Source organism: Caloenas nicobarica, chromosome 6 (genome assembly GCF_036013445.1).
Source record: "Caloenas nicobarica isolate bCalNic1 chromosome 6, bCalNic1.hap1, whole genome shotgun sequence".
Classification (NCBI taxonomy): domain Eukaryota; kingdom Metazoa; phylum Chordata; class Aves; order Columbiformes; family Columbidae; genus Caloenas; species Caloenas nicobarica.
The window spans coordinates 18,081,204-18,098,837 of record NC_088250.1 but is presented as its reverse complement, the minus strand read 5'-3'; the positions used below and the strand labels follow the sequence as shown (position 1 = coordinate 18,098,837).

Below are 17,634 nucleotides of genomic sequence, written 5' to 3'. Positions count from 1 at the left end.
TTGGAGGCTGTTTTATTAGTTGGCACTCTCTGTGCTTGCTATTGGTTGTTCACTGTGGATCTCTTTAGCATCCTAGTCTCTTTTCCTATGGCTTTTTGCAGTCTTTTAGAAGCCAAAGGCTTCTTAGTGCCTGTTCTGGGACACCCTATAAAGATATATTAGAAAGCTCCACAGAAGTCTGACATTTGGTTTTATCTATTTTTTTGTTGTTGTTGTACCCCTTTAGTTTCTTTATTGCTTTCAGATAAGTATTGCATTCCTCTATTAGGTAGACTTTTAAGCCAGCTTTCTAGGTAGAAGTGTAGTGGCTTCCATAGTGATCTCAAGAGTATATATAGAAACCATAGCTATCTCTGTTTCTTGGATGGCTTTATTTTTTTTATCCTTCCCTGTTTTTAAACTATTTTGGACTTAAAAGAAGCAGCTGAGATGGTCACAGAATTTCATGGTTTGTTATTGAGTGATGTTAAAGCACTGTCAGCTCCAGTGCTGCATTGATTTCTGTGAAACCTGGTTTGGGAGAACAGCCAGCCTTAAAAGGCTAGTCACCAGCCTCAAACAGTTAACTCCAGTGATCTTACTTTATTAAGTTCAATATCAGAAAGGAGTCAGAGAGGGATGGTACGTGAAGAAAGGCTGCCTGGGAATTTTGTGATCAGTGTCCCTCCCATATTTGCAGGAGGGACAAGTGTCTCTAGTGCCCTTGAGTGTCCTGAAGAAGAAAAAAGGACAATTGTCTCACTGGATACATCACAAATGGTATGTTGCTCTTAATGTTTTATTTCTTTAAAATTTTCCTTTGGTTACTTTCGTGATAACCAGCGATTGAGCTTTCTTTGCAAGGATAACGTAGGGATGGAATTATTAATCTGCACCATGTACGATTAAATTGATATGCCTTCAGTTTAACTGATATTTTGCTGATATTAGCCCTGTACTACTTCATATGACCTGTATGTATTTAATAAGAGAAAAATCAGAGTTAAGCCTTCTTATAGCAGCTTTAAGTGAGAATTGGAGGAAGCTGCTGTTCTATATTGGAACTTGTATCTGAGGTTAAATGAAAGGCCAGGAGGTAGTTATTTGTTATTAGAAATTTCACTAGTTTTTGCAGACTGTAAAAATACTTAAAGCAAAGGTTGGCAAGGTGACCTAATATCTATAAATCAACTTGAAGGATCAACTTTAAAGGCGAAAATCTAGATTTTTGTGTAGATAGCATCTAGAGAATGTGAAGTACATAGCTTTATGGCAGTCTAGAAATGGAGTTCTTTAAAATTTAGTGCTGGTTTTCATATTTCCATTATGAAGGAGCTTCATACTTTTAAAATGATAGTTTTATGACTACATGGTAATGAGATGCCTCAGAAAGAGCTCTGTATCTCTGTAAGGCTCTGCTGCCTCTGAGCACTTGCTGAGCTTATTAACTCCTCTAACCTTGAAGGTAAGACCTGGGGTTTGGCTCCATTTTCTCTACTCAGTGGTGCTTCAGTTACACTTACTTCTCAGCATGTCTAAGCGATCTCTTCTGCAGAGGCAGTAGCTGTGTATTGAAGGAAGCTCTTTGGGTGTCTGTATGGTGTGAAGTCCAAAGAGTGCGATGCTGAGCCAGGTCTTCATTTGAATGCATTGATTCGTAGCCCATGGCTTTGACTGGGAGTGGGAAAGGAATGTGGTTGACTCGTCATGCTTTTGTGTCAGCTGGATATGGAAGTATATACCAAGTCAGAAAACAGACTGTTTTCGTGTGTCTTGAATGACTCTGCGAGCCAATTCTTGTAATCATTAATGAAGAGGGAAATAAAGAAATTAAGGTGAAAAACATTGTCAGAGTTAAAACCTGGATGTCTCAAAGCAATTAAAGTGATTGGCTAAGCTTTAGTATTTTAATGGACACTTAATGGGCATTTTTGTCTTATATGTAGGGTCTATAGTGCAAAACAATTGATTTACATAAACTGCTTAATCGATCTAAGATGCTTATGTTGAAACTAAAGGTGTCTGAAAGGAGCTGAAATAGCTGGCTTTGAATAATTGATTAGCTCAGATGTTGTGATGGGAGGCAATTGCTTAAAAGCAGAGTTTAGTTGGACTACAAGATGTCCATATTTGTTTTTTCAAAAGTCAAGGCAAAGGGAAGTTAGAGCTGTTCTCCTTCTATACAAAATTAATACACAAAATTATAGAAGTACACCAGCAGTGTACTTAATAAAAATGAAGAGTGGAAGCTGAAGCTTCTGTGTTGTCCTTACTATAAACAAAGCTAAAACCATATTTGTTAAGTTTCTCCTTCAGGTGGATTGTCCTCATTGACAATCGTGGCTAGTGCACCATGTAACTTCTAGTGTTTACTATTTTTCCTGTTTAGTAGAAAATACTGATGGGACAGTGAGTGTCTCATCAGATAAAATTATATAATCCTTCCAAATATCTTCAATTTCTAAAGTATGTACATACTCTGACATCCTGTAGTAATATCATGATTCTTGCTTGCTGTGTCAAAATCCAAGAGCTGAATTGGAATAACTGAATGCTGCCTATTTAACCCATTGAGTATGTTTAAGAATACTTTTCTTGGTGTAACTTAATGTCTGGATTCAGGCACCTTCACTCATGTTAACTGTGAAAATCCTTGTATTGCTTAACTTCTGTAAGAATTTTGACTTAATTTTTTCTGGCTTTTCTATATTATTTCTGTAAACATTCGTAGTATAAATTGACTAATTGTATGACACTCTCTTACAGTGGTGACTTCGTAAACTGTAACTTGTTGTGTAGCTGTTTGAGGGAGCAAAGGGCTCAGGTTCCACAGCTGTAATAACTGGAGTTGTATTAATAATAAACTCTGTGACCGAGCATGTTGATCCTATAGCATTAGGGAAGGAAATAAACAAAAATATTTAACACTGATTCTTAGTTTTGGCTTTTCAACAGAATCGGATTCTCTGGATAGATGAGAAAAATTTAACAGCTTGTGTGGAAGCTGGCATTGTTGGACAAGATCTGGAAAAACAGGTATTTTTAACTCGTCAAGCACTAGTATTTCTCCATATTACTCTTAGCTGTTCCTCATGTCTTGCCTAAATCATTGAATTCTAGCTTAGTTTTTGTGTTTACATACAGACTTGTGTGGTAAGCATTATATGCATGGCTGTGAACCAAATGCTGTATTCGACGAACACTTAATTTTTTTCTTGCTGTAGCCACAAAATGGCATTAGAGTAGTAAGCTGTGCTTCCTGTTCCAGACCTTAGAATACACCTTGTGATTGCAAGGCATGACACCTGGTACCAATTACCAGGGAAGGTTCAAATTGTCATTTTGTGATGTATGTTTTAGTCGTTTTGGCCAGAGGTAGTTTCCTCAGGTTAGAGCATAGAACAGATTTGCTGCTGTTGCTGCTTCTTAAGGCCAAATACAGAAGAGTAGCAGAAAGGATGGAAAGTTGCCCAAAACAAGAGTCCAGTGGAAGATTAGATCACCTTCATTTCTAAGTGACCTCTAGTGGCTTTTAATTGCAGTTTCAGATGAGCCACATCACCCTTTTTAGGGTCTCAGTGCAAGTTGTGGATGTCTGTTACTATTCTTCAGGATGTGCAGTTCTGCTTATATTAAAAAAAAAAACTATTCTAGGACTTGTTTCATAGCTAAATGTTGTCTAAACTTTTCTTAGTGCCTAAATGCATTTTACAAATATACAGAGATTTGAAGGGTTTTCAAACCTTTTTTTTAGACCACTTTTTAGGGGAAAATTTGTCATACTTGACTAGCAGAGCTGTTTTTGATGAGAAAGAGAGCCATTCCTGCCTCTTATCTTTCTTTTTATCGCTTGACATAGTATTTTAACCTTTCTAGATTTGTCTCAAGATTGGAATTAACATGCAAAGAGAATATTCTCTGCACTTAAATGACATTTTTTCTATGGTAGTAGTTTGATATTTCACTATTATACTATGTTTTAAACACGTCTACTCTTCCTTTCACTGAGAGTATGGGACAAAATTCCATTGCTGCTTATAGCCCTTATGAGCTGAAATACTATGGTTGTAGTTATTTTTGATCAAAAAACTTTTTTCAGTCAGGTGTTTGACTATGAAAAGAGTACTGGCTGTCAATTTGTTCAATATTGAATATAAACTAGTATTCATACAAAGGGTTCGATACATGGAGTGACTCTGAGCATGTGAGGACTTATGTGCAATTCCTTCAACGTGCAAAGAATACAAAATCAGATCATCATCTTCAAGTGTATATATATATGTATATGTTCTTAAAACTTATTACGTATACTGGAATTCCAGCATTACTAGCAAATGGGATGTGATTAAAGCTAGGACTCCAAGTTGTGCTTGTTTGTGTAGTACAATCTGAGCGTAACTGTGACTTTAGTATAGTTACTGCCAATGCAGAGTTCCACTGAAGTACAAGTAGAATGCAGAGATAAATTTGGACCATGCAAAGAGGGAACTGTTTGAAAAGAGTGGGTTTTGTTTGGTTGGTTTGCAGCTTACTAGTATTAAGCTTTGGTTTGGAGACTAATCCAGCTTCTGTTGCCATAACAGATTTTACCAGCATTATGTAGGAATTATGTTGCAGTGAAGAGGTTTGCTTCTTACTGTGTTCCTAATTTCTTGGGTGCTGGAGTTACTTAGTAGGCTATCTCATTTACAGATGCCATGAACCCTATAACAGTAACTAAAATCAAGTGCTGAATTCTACACAAATAAGATTTGGAAAACCAGATATTTGACAAAAGTTAGGCTGTAAGTGTTGTAATGGGGGATTCAAAATAAGTGTACACTTCACACATTTGTCTATCTTAGCTAGTGACTCTAGTGTGAATGTGACACTGTTTTCTGTGGGATCAGAACCCCAGATATTAGTGGGTTCTATAGAGAAGCCTCAAGTTACTTGTTTTTGTCAGAACAGAATATGGAATAATAGCTGATAGTTGAAGGCTAAGGGTGACAAATGGATATTTGACATCATTTTTTGTAAGAAACATTATCAATCAGACTGTGATTCTGTAGGAATAGCTAGTACATGCTCATATTTTCTGGATGGGGCTGTCTCGCATCTGCAATGTGCATAGCATAGTCCTGTCCTGTAAGTGCTCTTAGCATGTGCTGTTCATCCAACAGGATTCAAGGGGTTTAGACCAAGTGCTTTATACATGCACAGCCAGTTATGAGTTTCCAAGTGCATGGTCTCCTGCTGTACCTGTGTTTATACGACTTGTAGAAATTGGTAAATTGTAACTGAAGCAAGTTTCTTGTCCTCTTGGGGAATGAGGATGGTGCAGGCTCTAACCCTTCCCTAATACGTGACCAGCGAGCATCTAAAGCCACATGCTCCTCTGGTGTGAGAGGACAGTGACCTAGATGAGTCACCATAGATGTTACATAGAAGTAACTTCCAATTTTTTAAATTAGAACCACTTTGTACAACAGAATGTAGTTAATGATCCACATTGTGTGGTATATTTAAATACTGATGTCCGACTGGATTGTTATCAGTTGGTCAGTGCAAATCGATCATCTCAAATGTGCTAACACAGTTATCGCTTAATGTGAGACTGCTGGGTCTTAATTCTTCCTGTCCGACAGCTTTGGTGTTGTGATTCTGAGGCATCCAATCAACTTCAGGTGCTGTGCAGATGGCAAAGCTAAGCTAATGCAGAAGGATGAGAAACAAGTGACTACTTAATGTACAAGAATGCATGATCTGCATCACAAATAGTTGACAGCATTGCTTACAGGAAGCCCGACCAGATGGTTGTTTATTAAAACACATCACTCCTTGAGAGAATTAAGTACAGGCAATTTGCTCACATTTTCTGCAGACCTGCTGCATATCACATGAGGTTAGAAAGAAGAGATGAAGTGCCTTATTTATTGGCAGCATTTGTGCAAAGTTGGCAGTTAGTTATAATTTTTTTTCTGTATGTTTTTGAATTTGCAGCCTCTTGGAAACAATAGAAGCCTTAGTTTTAAAATACGGGGGAGGAGTATTATAGGTTGATATGTAGCAGAGTGTATGCATAGTAGAAGCAGAATCAATTTTTTTTTCTTTTACATATCAAAGACAAAACTTGTGCCTGAATAAATGGATGTGTGCTCAGGATGTTTATGTTAAAAAACAAACCCTAGAATGTAGAGATTTGGAGTACTAAGCAATGCAGGCTCTGTAGAATGTATTTTTTCCTTTCTTTAGCTTGCTGAAAGTGGCTTCTGTACAGGCCATGAACCAGACTCCATGGAGTTCAGCTCACTAGGAGGATGGGTAGCAACACGAGCATCAGGCATGAAAAAAAACATCTATGGAAACATTGAAGATCTGGTAAATATTTCTAATACTTTTTCTAATCAGTTATTCTATTTTAAGGATTAACTTCAATAGTGGACGACAATGAGAGGGAAAAGGGGCAGTGAAGTGTGGTTCTCTTAACAAGTGATACAGTTTTGGCATCAAGTCTTGTCTGAAATGCTTGTTTGCTTGCTTTTGGTATTAGTACTAATTTTTATTGCTGATCTAAAAGTCAAGGAATCGTGTTACCCTGTGCTGGCTCTGGTGCCTTCTTCCACCATTTTGTGCTATTGCTCCAGTGCAATAATCCTGTCAAACTTCTAGGGTGATTCCAAAAGGCCCATGTTCTCTCCTACCTGTTGTCTGTTCCTGAAGCTGTCTAGTTGGATCAACTAGTTCTGACAGCAGCCTGGCTCTTGGCACCTCTCTACCTCCCCTTAGGCTGGTAGTGTCTTCAAATCAGTAGACTGATCTAACTGACCATGTGGGTGCACAATGGTGAAAACTAATGCCACCACATGGTGTGTAGGAACCCTGAGGAAGGAGGCAATGGACTGGGAATGGCAGTATTCTACTCTTGAATCTATTTTAAGCATTAAAATGGTTCTTCTTTATATTAACCCAGGTAACTTTTTTGAGCATACTTTTTATTTTAATCTACCTTTTCTGTTGTAACAAATACATGGAATTAAATCATCACTGTCCAGACTCTGCCTGCCTTTTTGCTTCAAACTTCCTTACTCTAAGTTTGTACAATAGCCCTTCCACACATTTGGGTTTTTTCCTTTTTTACTGCAGCACATTCTTGGTAATTTATCCCCATCATCTGGGGCTTTTCGTCAGCTCGTAGTTCAGACACGTTTGTTCTGTGCACAGACGTGATGCTTCGCTGTCAGTGACTGAGCTTGGCCGGAACTCCGCAGTGTTTATTCAGCAGGCCTGGCTGAACTAAAACCACCAGCACTTACAAAGTGTCGTGTGTCCCCTGCTGCCTAAGTGGTGCTGAATGGTAGAGTTTTGCTTGTCCTTTGAGATGTGCAGCAGAAGGCTTCACTATCATGGAAGCATAACTTCAGGTTAAAACAGCTTCTGAAATTTTCATTAGGAGGAAGTAGGGTTGAAAATTGATTTGGACCAGTTCAAAATGCCACAGTGAGAAACTTTCAGGGAAGTGTTTACCTTCTGACGAAACTTTATATCTAGAAATGGTGTGTTATAAGCCACCTAAAATCCACTTATTGCAGAATCAACAGTTTGTAAAATGCATATAATGAAATTCTTGAACAACTGAGTATGTTGAAAGTTACTTAGCTACCTGTGCTTGAAAGTTTTAAAGCCATTAGTTGAAATTCAGTAATTTTTCTTCATTTAAAGGTTTCACTAAAACCCAAACCCCACCCTTCCTTGGTATAAAATAATTGAATAAAGGATTAAAAAAAACAGGGCTCTATTGCATGTGGCTGAATAAAGCTGCAAGCAATAACATTGAAAAATATTTTTTTAAAAAACAACCCTCTAACCTTACATATCTGTCAGTCTTATGGCAGGTTTAATATTGATAATCTATTTCACAAAGCTTATTTCAGTCTTTCTTCCTGATAGAAATATTTCTATAGCAACCGATGACTGAATTATACTAGGTTTATCAAGCAGCAGTTCTAAAGCAAAATTTAAAGCTTCACTTTTTCCTCTGAAGTACTGTGTATAAATCCTGGATTAAAATCCTAGTACTCATGAAGTGCTATCTATGCTGAGAAACAAAATTATTTTAACTGCTACTGTCTGCATGTAGCCAACATTTGATTTCATTTGGCATGGAACAAGAAACAATCTGAGTGCGCAAACCATGCCGTGTTAGAAAATTGGTAACAGTCTTCAGGTTATCCCAAAAGTTCCTGGGGCTGACTACAGAATGTCTAAAGTCTACAAAGCTGAACTGTATCAAGCTTAAAATGTATTTTGAAGAAAATAAATATCATACAAAACCCCCTTTATCCTTAGTACTAGTATTTATAGTCATTGCCTTTTATTTAAACAGGTGATTCATATAAAAATGGTAACTCCTAGAGGAATAGTAGAAAAAAACTGTCAAGTACCTCGCATGTCAACAGGACCTGATATCCATCACTTCATTATGGGATCTGAAGGTATTTCACAGTCATTTTGCATAACTGCATCTTAATTCAGCTTCTGTAATGGCTTGATGAGCATCTTTAATGCTGTGGCTTTCATTGTGTCTGTGGGTGGCATCATGCGGGCATTACTTTCTTGTGTTAGGATAATACATTGAGACCTTAATTAGAACTGAAGTTTAGCAGTTCCGAGCAGTGCTTAAAACAGATCTGTGGAGGTAGCCTACAAGTCTTGTAACCAAAATCATGATTTAGAGGATAACTTGTAAGAATTTGCCATGTAAATAGTCAGGAATAAATTGCCTACTACTGCAATACTGAATTTTTTGGGATTTCCAATTTGTTACCTTACAACATCCTGGTAAACAGTTGTGAAGTTGGGCAACTTGTAAGAAGTACATCTTGCAACGCTCCACTAATTTTTTTCTTTTGTCCTGAAGGAACTCTTGGAGTGGTTACTGAAGTTACGATAAAGATTCGCCCGGTCCCTGAATACCAGAAGTATGGCTCTGTGGTCTTCCCCAACTTTGAGCAAGGGGTAGCCTGCTTAAGGGAAGTGGCAAAGCAGGTAAAGAAAAGCTGGCTGACTTCACTCAAGAACACAGATTCTAGCACTAGAGGTGTGATGATGCTCTAGTAGTTCTGGCAGTTGATAACCAAGGATTTGAAACAACATGAACCTCATAAGTATGTATGGTCCATGAGACATTTGGAAATTATACAATTGAGGATTGGGCATGTTCTGAATTTGCTTGATATTCTGGGCCAAATTATGGCTATACCTTTTGACAGCTTTTCTTTTTTCCAGTGGGACTTATTTGCATATCTCAGCACAGAAAATTTGGCTTTGCATCTCCTTCAACAGAGAGCTTTATCCTTAGATTAATTCAGGACTATGTAGAAGGAACCAGTCTTTAAATCAGGGGTGTCAAACTCATTTTCTCCAGTGGCCACATCAGCCTCACGGTTGCCTTCCAAGGGCCAAATGTAATTTTTGCACTGTATAAATGTAGGAATAGTTACATTTATACAGTCCTAAAATTACATTTGGCCCTTTGAAGGTGACTACAAGGCTGATGTGGCCCCTGGTGAAAATGAGTTTGACACCCCTGATTTAAAGGAATTAAGTTGCAGCATGCAACTAAAAGGCAGTTGAATTTATGGCTCTGAAGTAACAAAGGAACAAAAGTCATGCAATGGAAGGATATGGCCTGTGTTTAGAAAATGCTTCTTGAGGCAAAGTGACATGTTGAGCTGAGCTGGGTATTTTGAGGTGGAATTGTGCTTACACTGTAGTATTTAAATAGAGCCTTCTGAATAGTGTGGTCAGATGGCTTCAGGTAGTACAACTCAGATGTGGGTATCCAAATTGTGTAACATTTTTCCTGTGGCTGTGCTTCCAAGCAAATCTTACACTGGCTATTTTCTTTCTTCACGATCTTACACTGTGCAAAACACATCAAATAATTTCTATGAATGGTGGCATGTATCTTGAATTAGGGAAGTAGTTTCAGAGATGTTTTAATTAAGGCCAAACTAAACACAGATTTACATTTTTTCCAGTGATTGGTCTAAATTAATGACTTAATGTTCCAAGCCAGATGTTCAAACTGGTATGTGAATGACATGTATATGCGAGTCAGCAGCACTTGCTGGTTCTTCTGTCATGCTTCTACTGCTAGTGCTTTTTCTTGCTGTTAAAGGTACCCAGGCAGACTGGGAATGTTTTAATCACATGGCTGGTCAAGATTTTAAGTCAATTAAAGGAACTAGTCTCTTTTCCCTTGCTATGTGCTTAGAAGTAGGAAAAAAAGCACTATTAGCCACTTAGTGTTGCTTCATGTCTAAGCTTCTGTTGCTGCTGTTTCACTGCTTCTTGAGCCTGAACTACTTATTCCTTTTTTCTGTTGCCCTTTGCATCAATCTTGGTAGCAATTACAGTGACAGCTGTCTGAAAAGCTGTTTCTTGTCTGTATTGGTCTACATTAATGTTAGCATAACCAAGCTGTAGGTTGTGGGTGGGTTGGTCTCTTTTAAAACCACTCATCCAGCCTTATTCTGTCAGCCTGCCTGGTGAGCTACCTTAGTTCTTCATTTTTCTTCCTACTGTGTGACCCAATATATATTAATGATATGATGGAGGGTGAACGTGTCAAATCAAGTGATGGAGGTGTACTTCCATATCCATGTGATTAGATGAAGACTAGCCTAAGATTCAAGCTTTGTCATTCCTCTGGCCATAAATTTTAGTGTGACTGGACATAGCCATCACAGATTACATGATGTAGGCTTAGCTGTGACCAAAACTTGCCTGACTGAAGACAGGTATTCTTACTGGTTTTTAGATTTCTGTACAGTGCAGAATCTAGATGGGACCCAGATAGGGATTTTAATTGCAGTCTGGCAGAGAATTAGTGTACTGGGTATGGCTGAGATGGAGTTAACTTTCTTTATAGCAGCCTGTGTGGTGCTATGTTTTGTGACCAAAACAGTGTTAACACACCAGTTTTGGCCATTGCTGACCTACTGTGTGGACAGTGTCAAGGGGTTCTCTATTTCTTACTCTTCTCCCACCAGCAAGTAGGTTGGGAGTGGACAAGAGGCTGGAAGGGAACACATTTAGTACAGCTGACCCAAATTGACCAAAGGTATATGCCATACCGTATAAGATCATGATCAGAAATAAAACTGGAGGGGAGAGTTTTCCAGGGGTTGCTGTTGCTTGAGGACAGTCTGGATATCAGTCAGCTGGTGGTAACGATTGCTTTCGCATCACTTTTTGGTGGTGGGGTTTTTTTTCCTCACTTTGCTTATCAAACTGTCTTCATCTCAACCTATGAGGTTTCCTACTTTGACCATCTGACTTTCTCCTGTGTCCCGCTGCAGGGGAGTGAGTGAGCAGCCATGTTGTACTTAGCTGCCTGCCAGGGTTAATGCACAACAATTAGACTTTTCAATGGATTTTGTAGTGTATGTGTGTCTTTGATTATATAGCAACATAAGCTTGGTGTTCTAATCAGGTATGGTATGTTTCATGCATATGGCAATTTAGAAACACATTTGCTCAAAAGTCAAAGATCTTTGGACTGTTCCTGCACCGCCTTGAGGCTAAACTGAAAATTCTCAATGCATTGATGACTTCTACCACAATGGTGGGATGACTCCAACAACTGGAGTGTTGAATTGGATGACTATAAACTCTTAAGAAGGGACAGCCAAGGAAGGAGAGGAGCTGGAGTAGCCCTTTTTGTTAGGCAGTGGTTTAGGACAAGATGAAATGGCCTCAAGTTGCACCGAGGGAGGTTTAGATTGGATATTAGGAAAGATTTCTTCACAGAAGGGGTTGTGAAGCAGTGGAACAGGCTGCCCAGGCAAGTGGTTAAGTCACCATCCCTGGGGGTGTTTAAAAGACATATAGGTGAGGTTCTTGGGGGCATGGCTTGGTGCCAGAGTTAGGTTATGGTTGGACTCGATTCTGAGGCTCTCTTCCAACCAAAATGATTCTATGATTATATCTAGACATACTGAGTAGATGTTGCTACTCGAGGGAAAACAAGCTTATAGGTCACGCCTTTTCAGTGATGGTGATGGCCCTAGGTCTCTGGTATCAAAGTGTGCTTTCTTTTATGCTGTTTTTAAATGAAAATTTGAATGACATGAATTTCAGCAAACCGTGTAAATAATCTTTTTATTCTCTCTCCCTCTGATTCCCTGAACTTTGCCTCCAAGAGGTGTGCTCCTGCATCAATTCGCCTTGTTGACAATGCACAGTTTCAGTTTGGTAAGTATGCTGACATTCAGGGACAAATATCTCTTTTCAGGGGTTTTGATTTTTAGTAGCTTAAGCCTAGTTTAGGCAGTAATTCCTTTGCTGAAAACTAGACAAAGAAACTTATGAACCTAAAGTTCGTACTCCAGGTAGTGCCATAATGTGTACTTTCAGAAACAGAAAACTGCCTCTGGGAAAACAGTATCAACTACAACAGTCAGTGAAGAGCCATGGTCTTCATATAAATACATAAGATTTTTTGTGGCTACCTTTCCATTCTTGGCATACAGTCTACTGGAGAGTTTGAAATTCTGGGGGTACTTCCTCTATTTTGCTGTAAAGAGCAGAGATGATAGTTTTGCAATGTAGTACTGGAAAGATTTTCTTGCTGAGAATACTAATGAGAAGTTGGATCTGAAAAAAAAAATTGGGACACATGTACCTTTGAAGGTAAGTTGGTTGATTCCTTTAAATTTCATAAGAGCATCACAAGTGGTATACAGATTCCTCAGAAGTAGCAGGGGTTTTTGAAAATATTCTGATGTGGCAGCGATTGAGTGGGAGAGAGGCAATGACATACTTGTTGAAAGTGAGCTATTTATTCTTAAGCTCAGATGTAGTGAATGCATAACTGTATGCTAATAGAACTAAGCTATAGGCTTAAAGTATAGAAAGTCATTTGTGAAATTTGAACTAGTTCAAATACCTAAATAGCACGTCAGACGTACAGAGCAATCGCGTTTAGCACTTCATAGGGAAAGCTGTAGGAGATCTGGCAAAATATGTGTTCTGGCTCAAGACATTCTTGAGGAGAACCTAAAGCTCCACTACCCAAAAGCTAATAGTTTACAGAACTTGAAGGTCTTGCTGAGACCGTGCTATTTTGATTGTACCCCAGAGACAAAAATGTGAAGTGTGATTGACCTTGAAAACCTCTATTTTAATACCACTTGTTCAAGTCAGAATTTCTGAAACTTCTTTTCAACAGAAGCCTCAGTGGTGAATCTTGACTTCAAATGGCATTAATATGATGATGTTGAAAAAGTTGAACTTTGCTTTTCAAACCAAGGAAATCAGTATCTTTAAGACCTGAGAGCCCAGCAAACCTTGCTGGTTGCTTTGGTCACTCTTTTTGTGTTGTACAGGTCCGAGAGAAACACTGTAACAGAAGCTAGATGCATTTTTCTTTCTTTTTAGTTGCAAAGAAGTTTGACCAATTATAAGCTTTATACTCAACGCTGAATAAATCATTCTGCTACTCCTTAAGCTTTGATCTGAGGTTGCAGCATATATGGTCACCTGCAAAACAATTTCAGGTGTGGCAACAGGTTGTTTTTTTCTTGCAGTCATTATTTGAGTATGCTTAAATCCAATAACTTTTACAAATTGTGGTTTAATAGGTTCATGTCCTTCTGTTATCTGGTGCTTTTCTGTGTGCTTGGAGGTGTACCTCTTGAGGTTCTTTTATATCTCTGGGGAGAGTCCCTTCTTACTGAAGAGTGAAGGAGACAAATCAATTGCTGAAGTTCATGCATTTTTTTCCAGGAGGAAATACTTTGAAGTATTGTAGAAGAAAGTATTATGGAAATGGTGCATAACTTTTTTTATGAATTGGGCTCACAGCATGTAGGCCAGATGTAAGACTGTTAAAGTGAAGCAGTAATGGGAGTTCAGAAGTTGCTTGTGACTGAAAACAATGGAACAAACAGTAAAAGACTTTCATCTCAATTAAACCCAGTCCTGAGGCAGAGATGTTAATTTAACAGACTCCAAGACACCATTTTTATATCCTGGTAATTTTAGTTCCCTGTATGTGATTAAGGAAGCAATTACTGGCTTTATGTAGAAAATTTTGTACAGGTGACATAACCGTTAAGGAAAAAACTGCTTGACTCCTAAATTGCACCTTTTTTGGCTATTGGTTTCAGTGATTTTGGCATAACTTTAAAAAAGGTCACTGATTTTGCTTAGTTTAAGTGTAAAAAACTAATGAAGTGCTCTTTTAAAATTTTGCATGTGCCATATACTCATACTTGTGAAGACCTAAACTAGTCTAGCCTTAAAGTGTCAATTGAAATATTTTTGCCCAATTGTATGCTTTAAAAAAAATTCCTAAATCATCTTCTAAATGGGTAGAGAGAAGTCTCTTTAATTATGATAATCAAAGTGCTCTAAGTGATTCTTGCAACTTTGACTATCAAGCTATTTTTTATTTGCCCATTGAGATAGGAATTTTAAGAGCACCGTTTGCTTTAACACACCTTTTTCCACTTTTTGCCAAAGGTCACGCTCTTAAACCACAAGTTACATCTATTTTTACATCATTTTTGGATGGACTGAAAAAATTCTACATCACAAAGGTAACTTTTGGGGCTTAATACTGTTTGGAACTTTGCATGCTACTCATAAAATTTAAGGGTGTTTTTTGTATACTGTCTCTAATGCAATGGAGTTTGGGTGTAACAGATCCTACATTGTCGTATCAATTAACTTGAGATTCTCAAGGTGGTTTAGTCCAAAATGATACTATCAGTTCGAGGAGTTATTCCATGAGAGCTGTTATCACTGGTCACATCTGTAAATGGGATTAATGTCCTGAGTCTAACAGTGAGTCAGTGACAGAGCAAGACTGGAACCAGTTTATCCAGCTTGCAGACCACTGATCCTCAGTCAATATTGATGGAACCAGGCTAACACTTTATCTTTTCCTCTTCCCAGATTTTGTCAAGGCATGATCTACCTTATTACAGAGAACTACAATTTTGGGAGAACCTCAAGATATGTCTTAAATTGCCCATATATTTTTGCTCTTCCTTCCTGGAATTCGTCCCAATGAATACCCTTTTTAATCTAGAATTATCTGGGACTAAAATGGCTTCACCTAGGCTTTTGTATTAAATAATTTGTCTTGTTAGTGTGTTGTGTTTTTTTTTTTTTCCCCCTCCAAATTAGCTAACTAGAGAGTTCCTGCAAATATAGGTATTCAAATGTAGAAAATTGTCACCCTGGATTTAGATAATTGCTAGATGGGAAGAGGTAAACATTCCACTCTGGTCTGATAATATTGAATGTCTTCAAGGAGTGGGCTTACTTGAAACAGTGGTTAGTTTCATTTCTGTTGCTTTTTCTTGTGCTACTGAAGTAGAAAATGCCATGTGTCTTGGGACTACTTTTGCTAGGGAATACCTATTAAGTTTAGAGATGGCCCCAAAAGTATTTTGCCTTGTTTTCCTGATCTGCTGTAGTGCAGGAATAAACTAAAGTAGTACAGATTTTGGCAACAAGATTGCTGTCAGTTTGAAACAATTCTAGTTGGCAGCATCTACTGCTTCTGTAGATGGCAACAAGCATCACTGCTTCTTGGGATGGTGTATCACCAAGGGATGCTGTGTGGCAGTTCCAGCTCTGCAGGAGAAAATGTGGAGAAGTGAGAGAAATGCTATGTAATACTGATGCAGAGATTCCAGGTCGGTGACCAGTCTGGAGCTCTTATGTCAGGGCTCAGTCCTCAGCTCCCTGGTGCAGATAAGCAACTGCTGCTTCAGAGAAACTCCCAACTGGGTCAGGAGGTAGGAAGAGGGAAAAGAGTGAGTTTAATGACCCTGAGACTGATATTGCAGGTGTTACTGGGACCAAAATACTCAATTCCATCTTATACTTAATATGTGAATTGCTCCCTGTTAAAAAAAAAAAAAAAAAAAAAGAAAAAAAGAAAAAAAAAAAGTAGTAGATGTCAGAATACAGAACACATCAGGCTAACACTTTGCTTTTATTGACTGCAGTAGTTTCTTTTAACTGATACCACTTAAGACAATAGAGACAAAGTCTTTCTGGTTTACTCTTCCATGTAGTTTGGGACTGTTCACTGATACCCATATGCACTAGGTATTGTTTTGTTTGTCTAGTAGTTCACACTGTAGCTTGTTCTTCTGATGCCTCTTAAAGAGAACTGTAAGGTGTTACCTGAGCATTACAGCCAAAAGATGGCAGAACAGATGAAAGGATTCTTACTAGATGAAATACAAGTGGTTCTAGAACAAGAAGGGACAGTAAATAGGATCTTAATAGATCTTTATTCCTGTCCTTGGTGTTTATCACTATACTAACAACATTTCTTTCTATTTGTTAGCTATGCTGTTTTTGTAGGACTAATGGATAAGACAGATCCTTTGCCTGGGGAGGTATATTCTGTTTCACTGTGGTTTTCATGGTGGTGTCTCATTGGGGTGGCAGGATGCAATATCCTTTTCAGAAATAACAATTTGGATGTCTGACTGGGGCTTACCATCCAGATTTGAGCTCATCAGTTGAAGCACTGAGCCACCCCAAAAATACTTTGCTTCCATACTATTGTGTGTGGGTGTGGTTTGTTTGTTTTTTTTTTTTTTTTTTTTTTTGGACCCTCCTGGTACCTTTAGTTAACTTCCAGTACAGTTATTCTGTTTGCTTAAGAGAATAATAAACGGTATAGCAACTAACTGGGATTTTTGTCAGCATAGCTCTTGTGCATAAAGGATGAATTTGAATCTCTTGACTATTAGTGTAACTTCATATAATCTTGCTTGGTACGTAAGTAACAAGTTACCACAAGCAGAGTAGGGACTGGAAGCAATGAATGCTACTGGAAAGGGAAAGGTTTAAAAAAAGATAATGTGTATATTGGCCAGCAATTAAGAATACGTTGTTCTAAATTTTTACTCTTTTTACCTGGAAAAAGTCATTAAACTTTATTGTGACTTTGATCTCCACTCCTTCTGAATCTTGCTTAGTAGTGGTACTTCACTGGACCTAATTAATGAAAAAAAATAAAGGTAATGTAGAAAATAAGTCAGACTCTTCCTTTTTGGACCAGTTGTATAAATATAACTCTTGACTTACTCCTGAAACAAAGCCGTACAGACAGCCTGACTGCATTACTGTTAAACCTTTAATAGTATTCTCCACATTTCCACTGGGATACGCTCCCTGCCACAAATTTAGAAGTTATTTTCCTTTTGTAGTGATTTTCACAGCATAGAGACTTTCTGTGGCACACTGCTGATACAACTATTTTGAGAGCAGTGATGTTTATGGTCGTCATAGTCATCTTCCTGCTTTAATACAGGAATAGCTGATGGAATGTGTCTGTCTTGCTCAAAGCATTTAAGACCTGTTCTTTCTTCAGCATAGGTGGACAGCTGTTATATCTATCCTGCTTTTTAACAGGGGGAAAAAAGATGACATATAACCTGTTGTTTCAGTGGGTTTGTAAATGTTTGCCCTGTCAAGGAAAAACTTGATTGTTCTGGGAGTAAGTTTTTGAAAGATTCTGTTTTCATAGTCTTTCATCTTAGTTGCAACAACACTTATTAACCAGAGCACATGCTGTGTATTTGAAAAGTAAAAACTTGTTGCTTGTATTCTACCACACAGGCTATGACATAATAC

The 17,634-nt window shown here is 38.1% G+C and overlaps 1 protein-coding gene across 1 annotated transcript in view; it reads left to right on the top strand.

Moving 5' to 3' along the window:
* AGPS (alkylglycerone phosphate synthase) overlaps positions 1-17,634 on the top strand; it is a 58,427-nt gene that overhangs the window by 22,864 nt on the left and 17,929 nt on the right. The window contains exons 7-13 of the mRNA XM_065638022.1: positions 680-759; positions 2,935-3,015; positions 6,214-6,339; positions 8,345-8,453; positions 8,879-9,006; positions 12,168-12,219; positions 14,491-14,567. Coding sequence (XP_065494094.1) covers positions 680-759; positions 2,935-3,015; positions 6,214-6,339; positions 8,345-8,453; positions 8,879-9,006; positions 12,168-12,219; positions 14,491-14,567 — 653 coding nt within the window. The remainder of the gene's footprint in view (positions 1-679; positions 760-2,934; positions 3,016-6,213; positions 6,340-8,344; positions 8,454-8,878; positions 9,007-12,167; positions 12,220-14,490; positions 14,568-17,634) is intronic.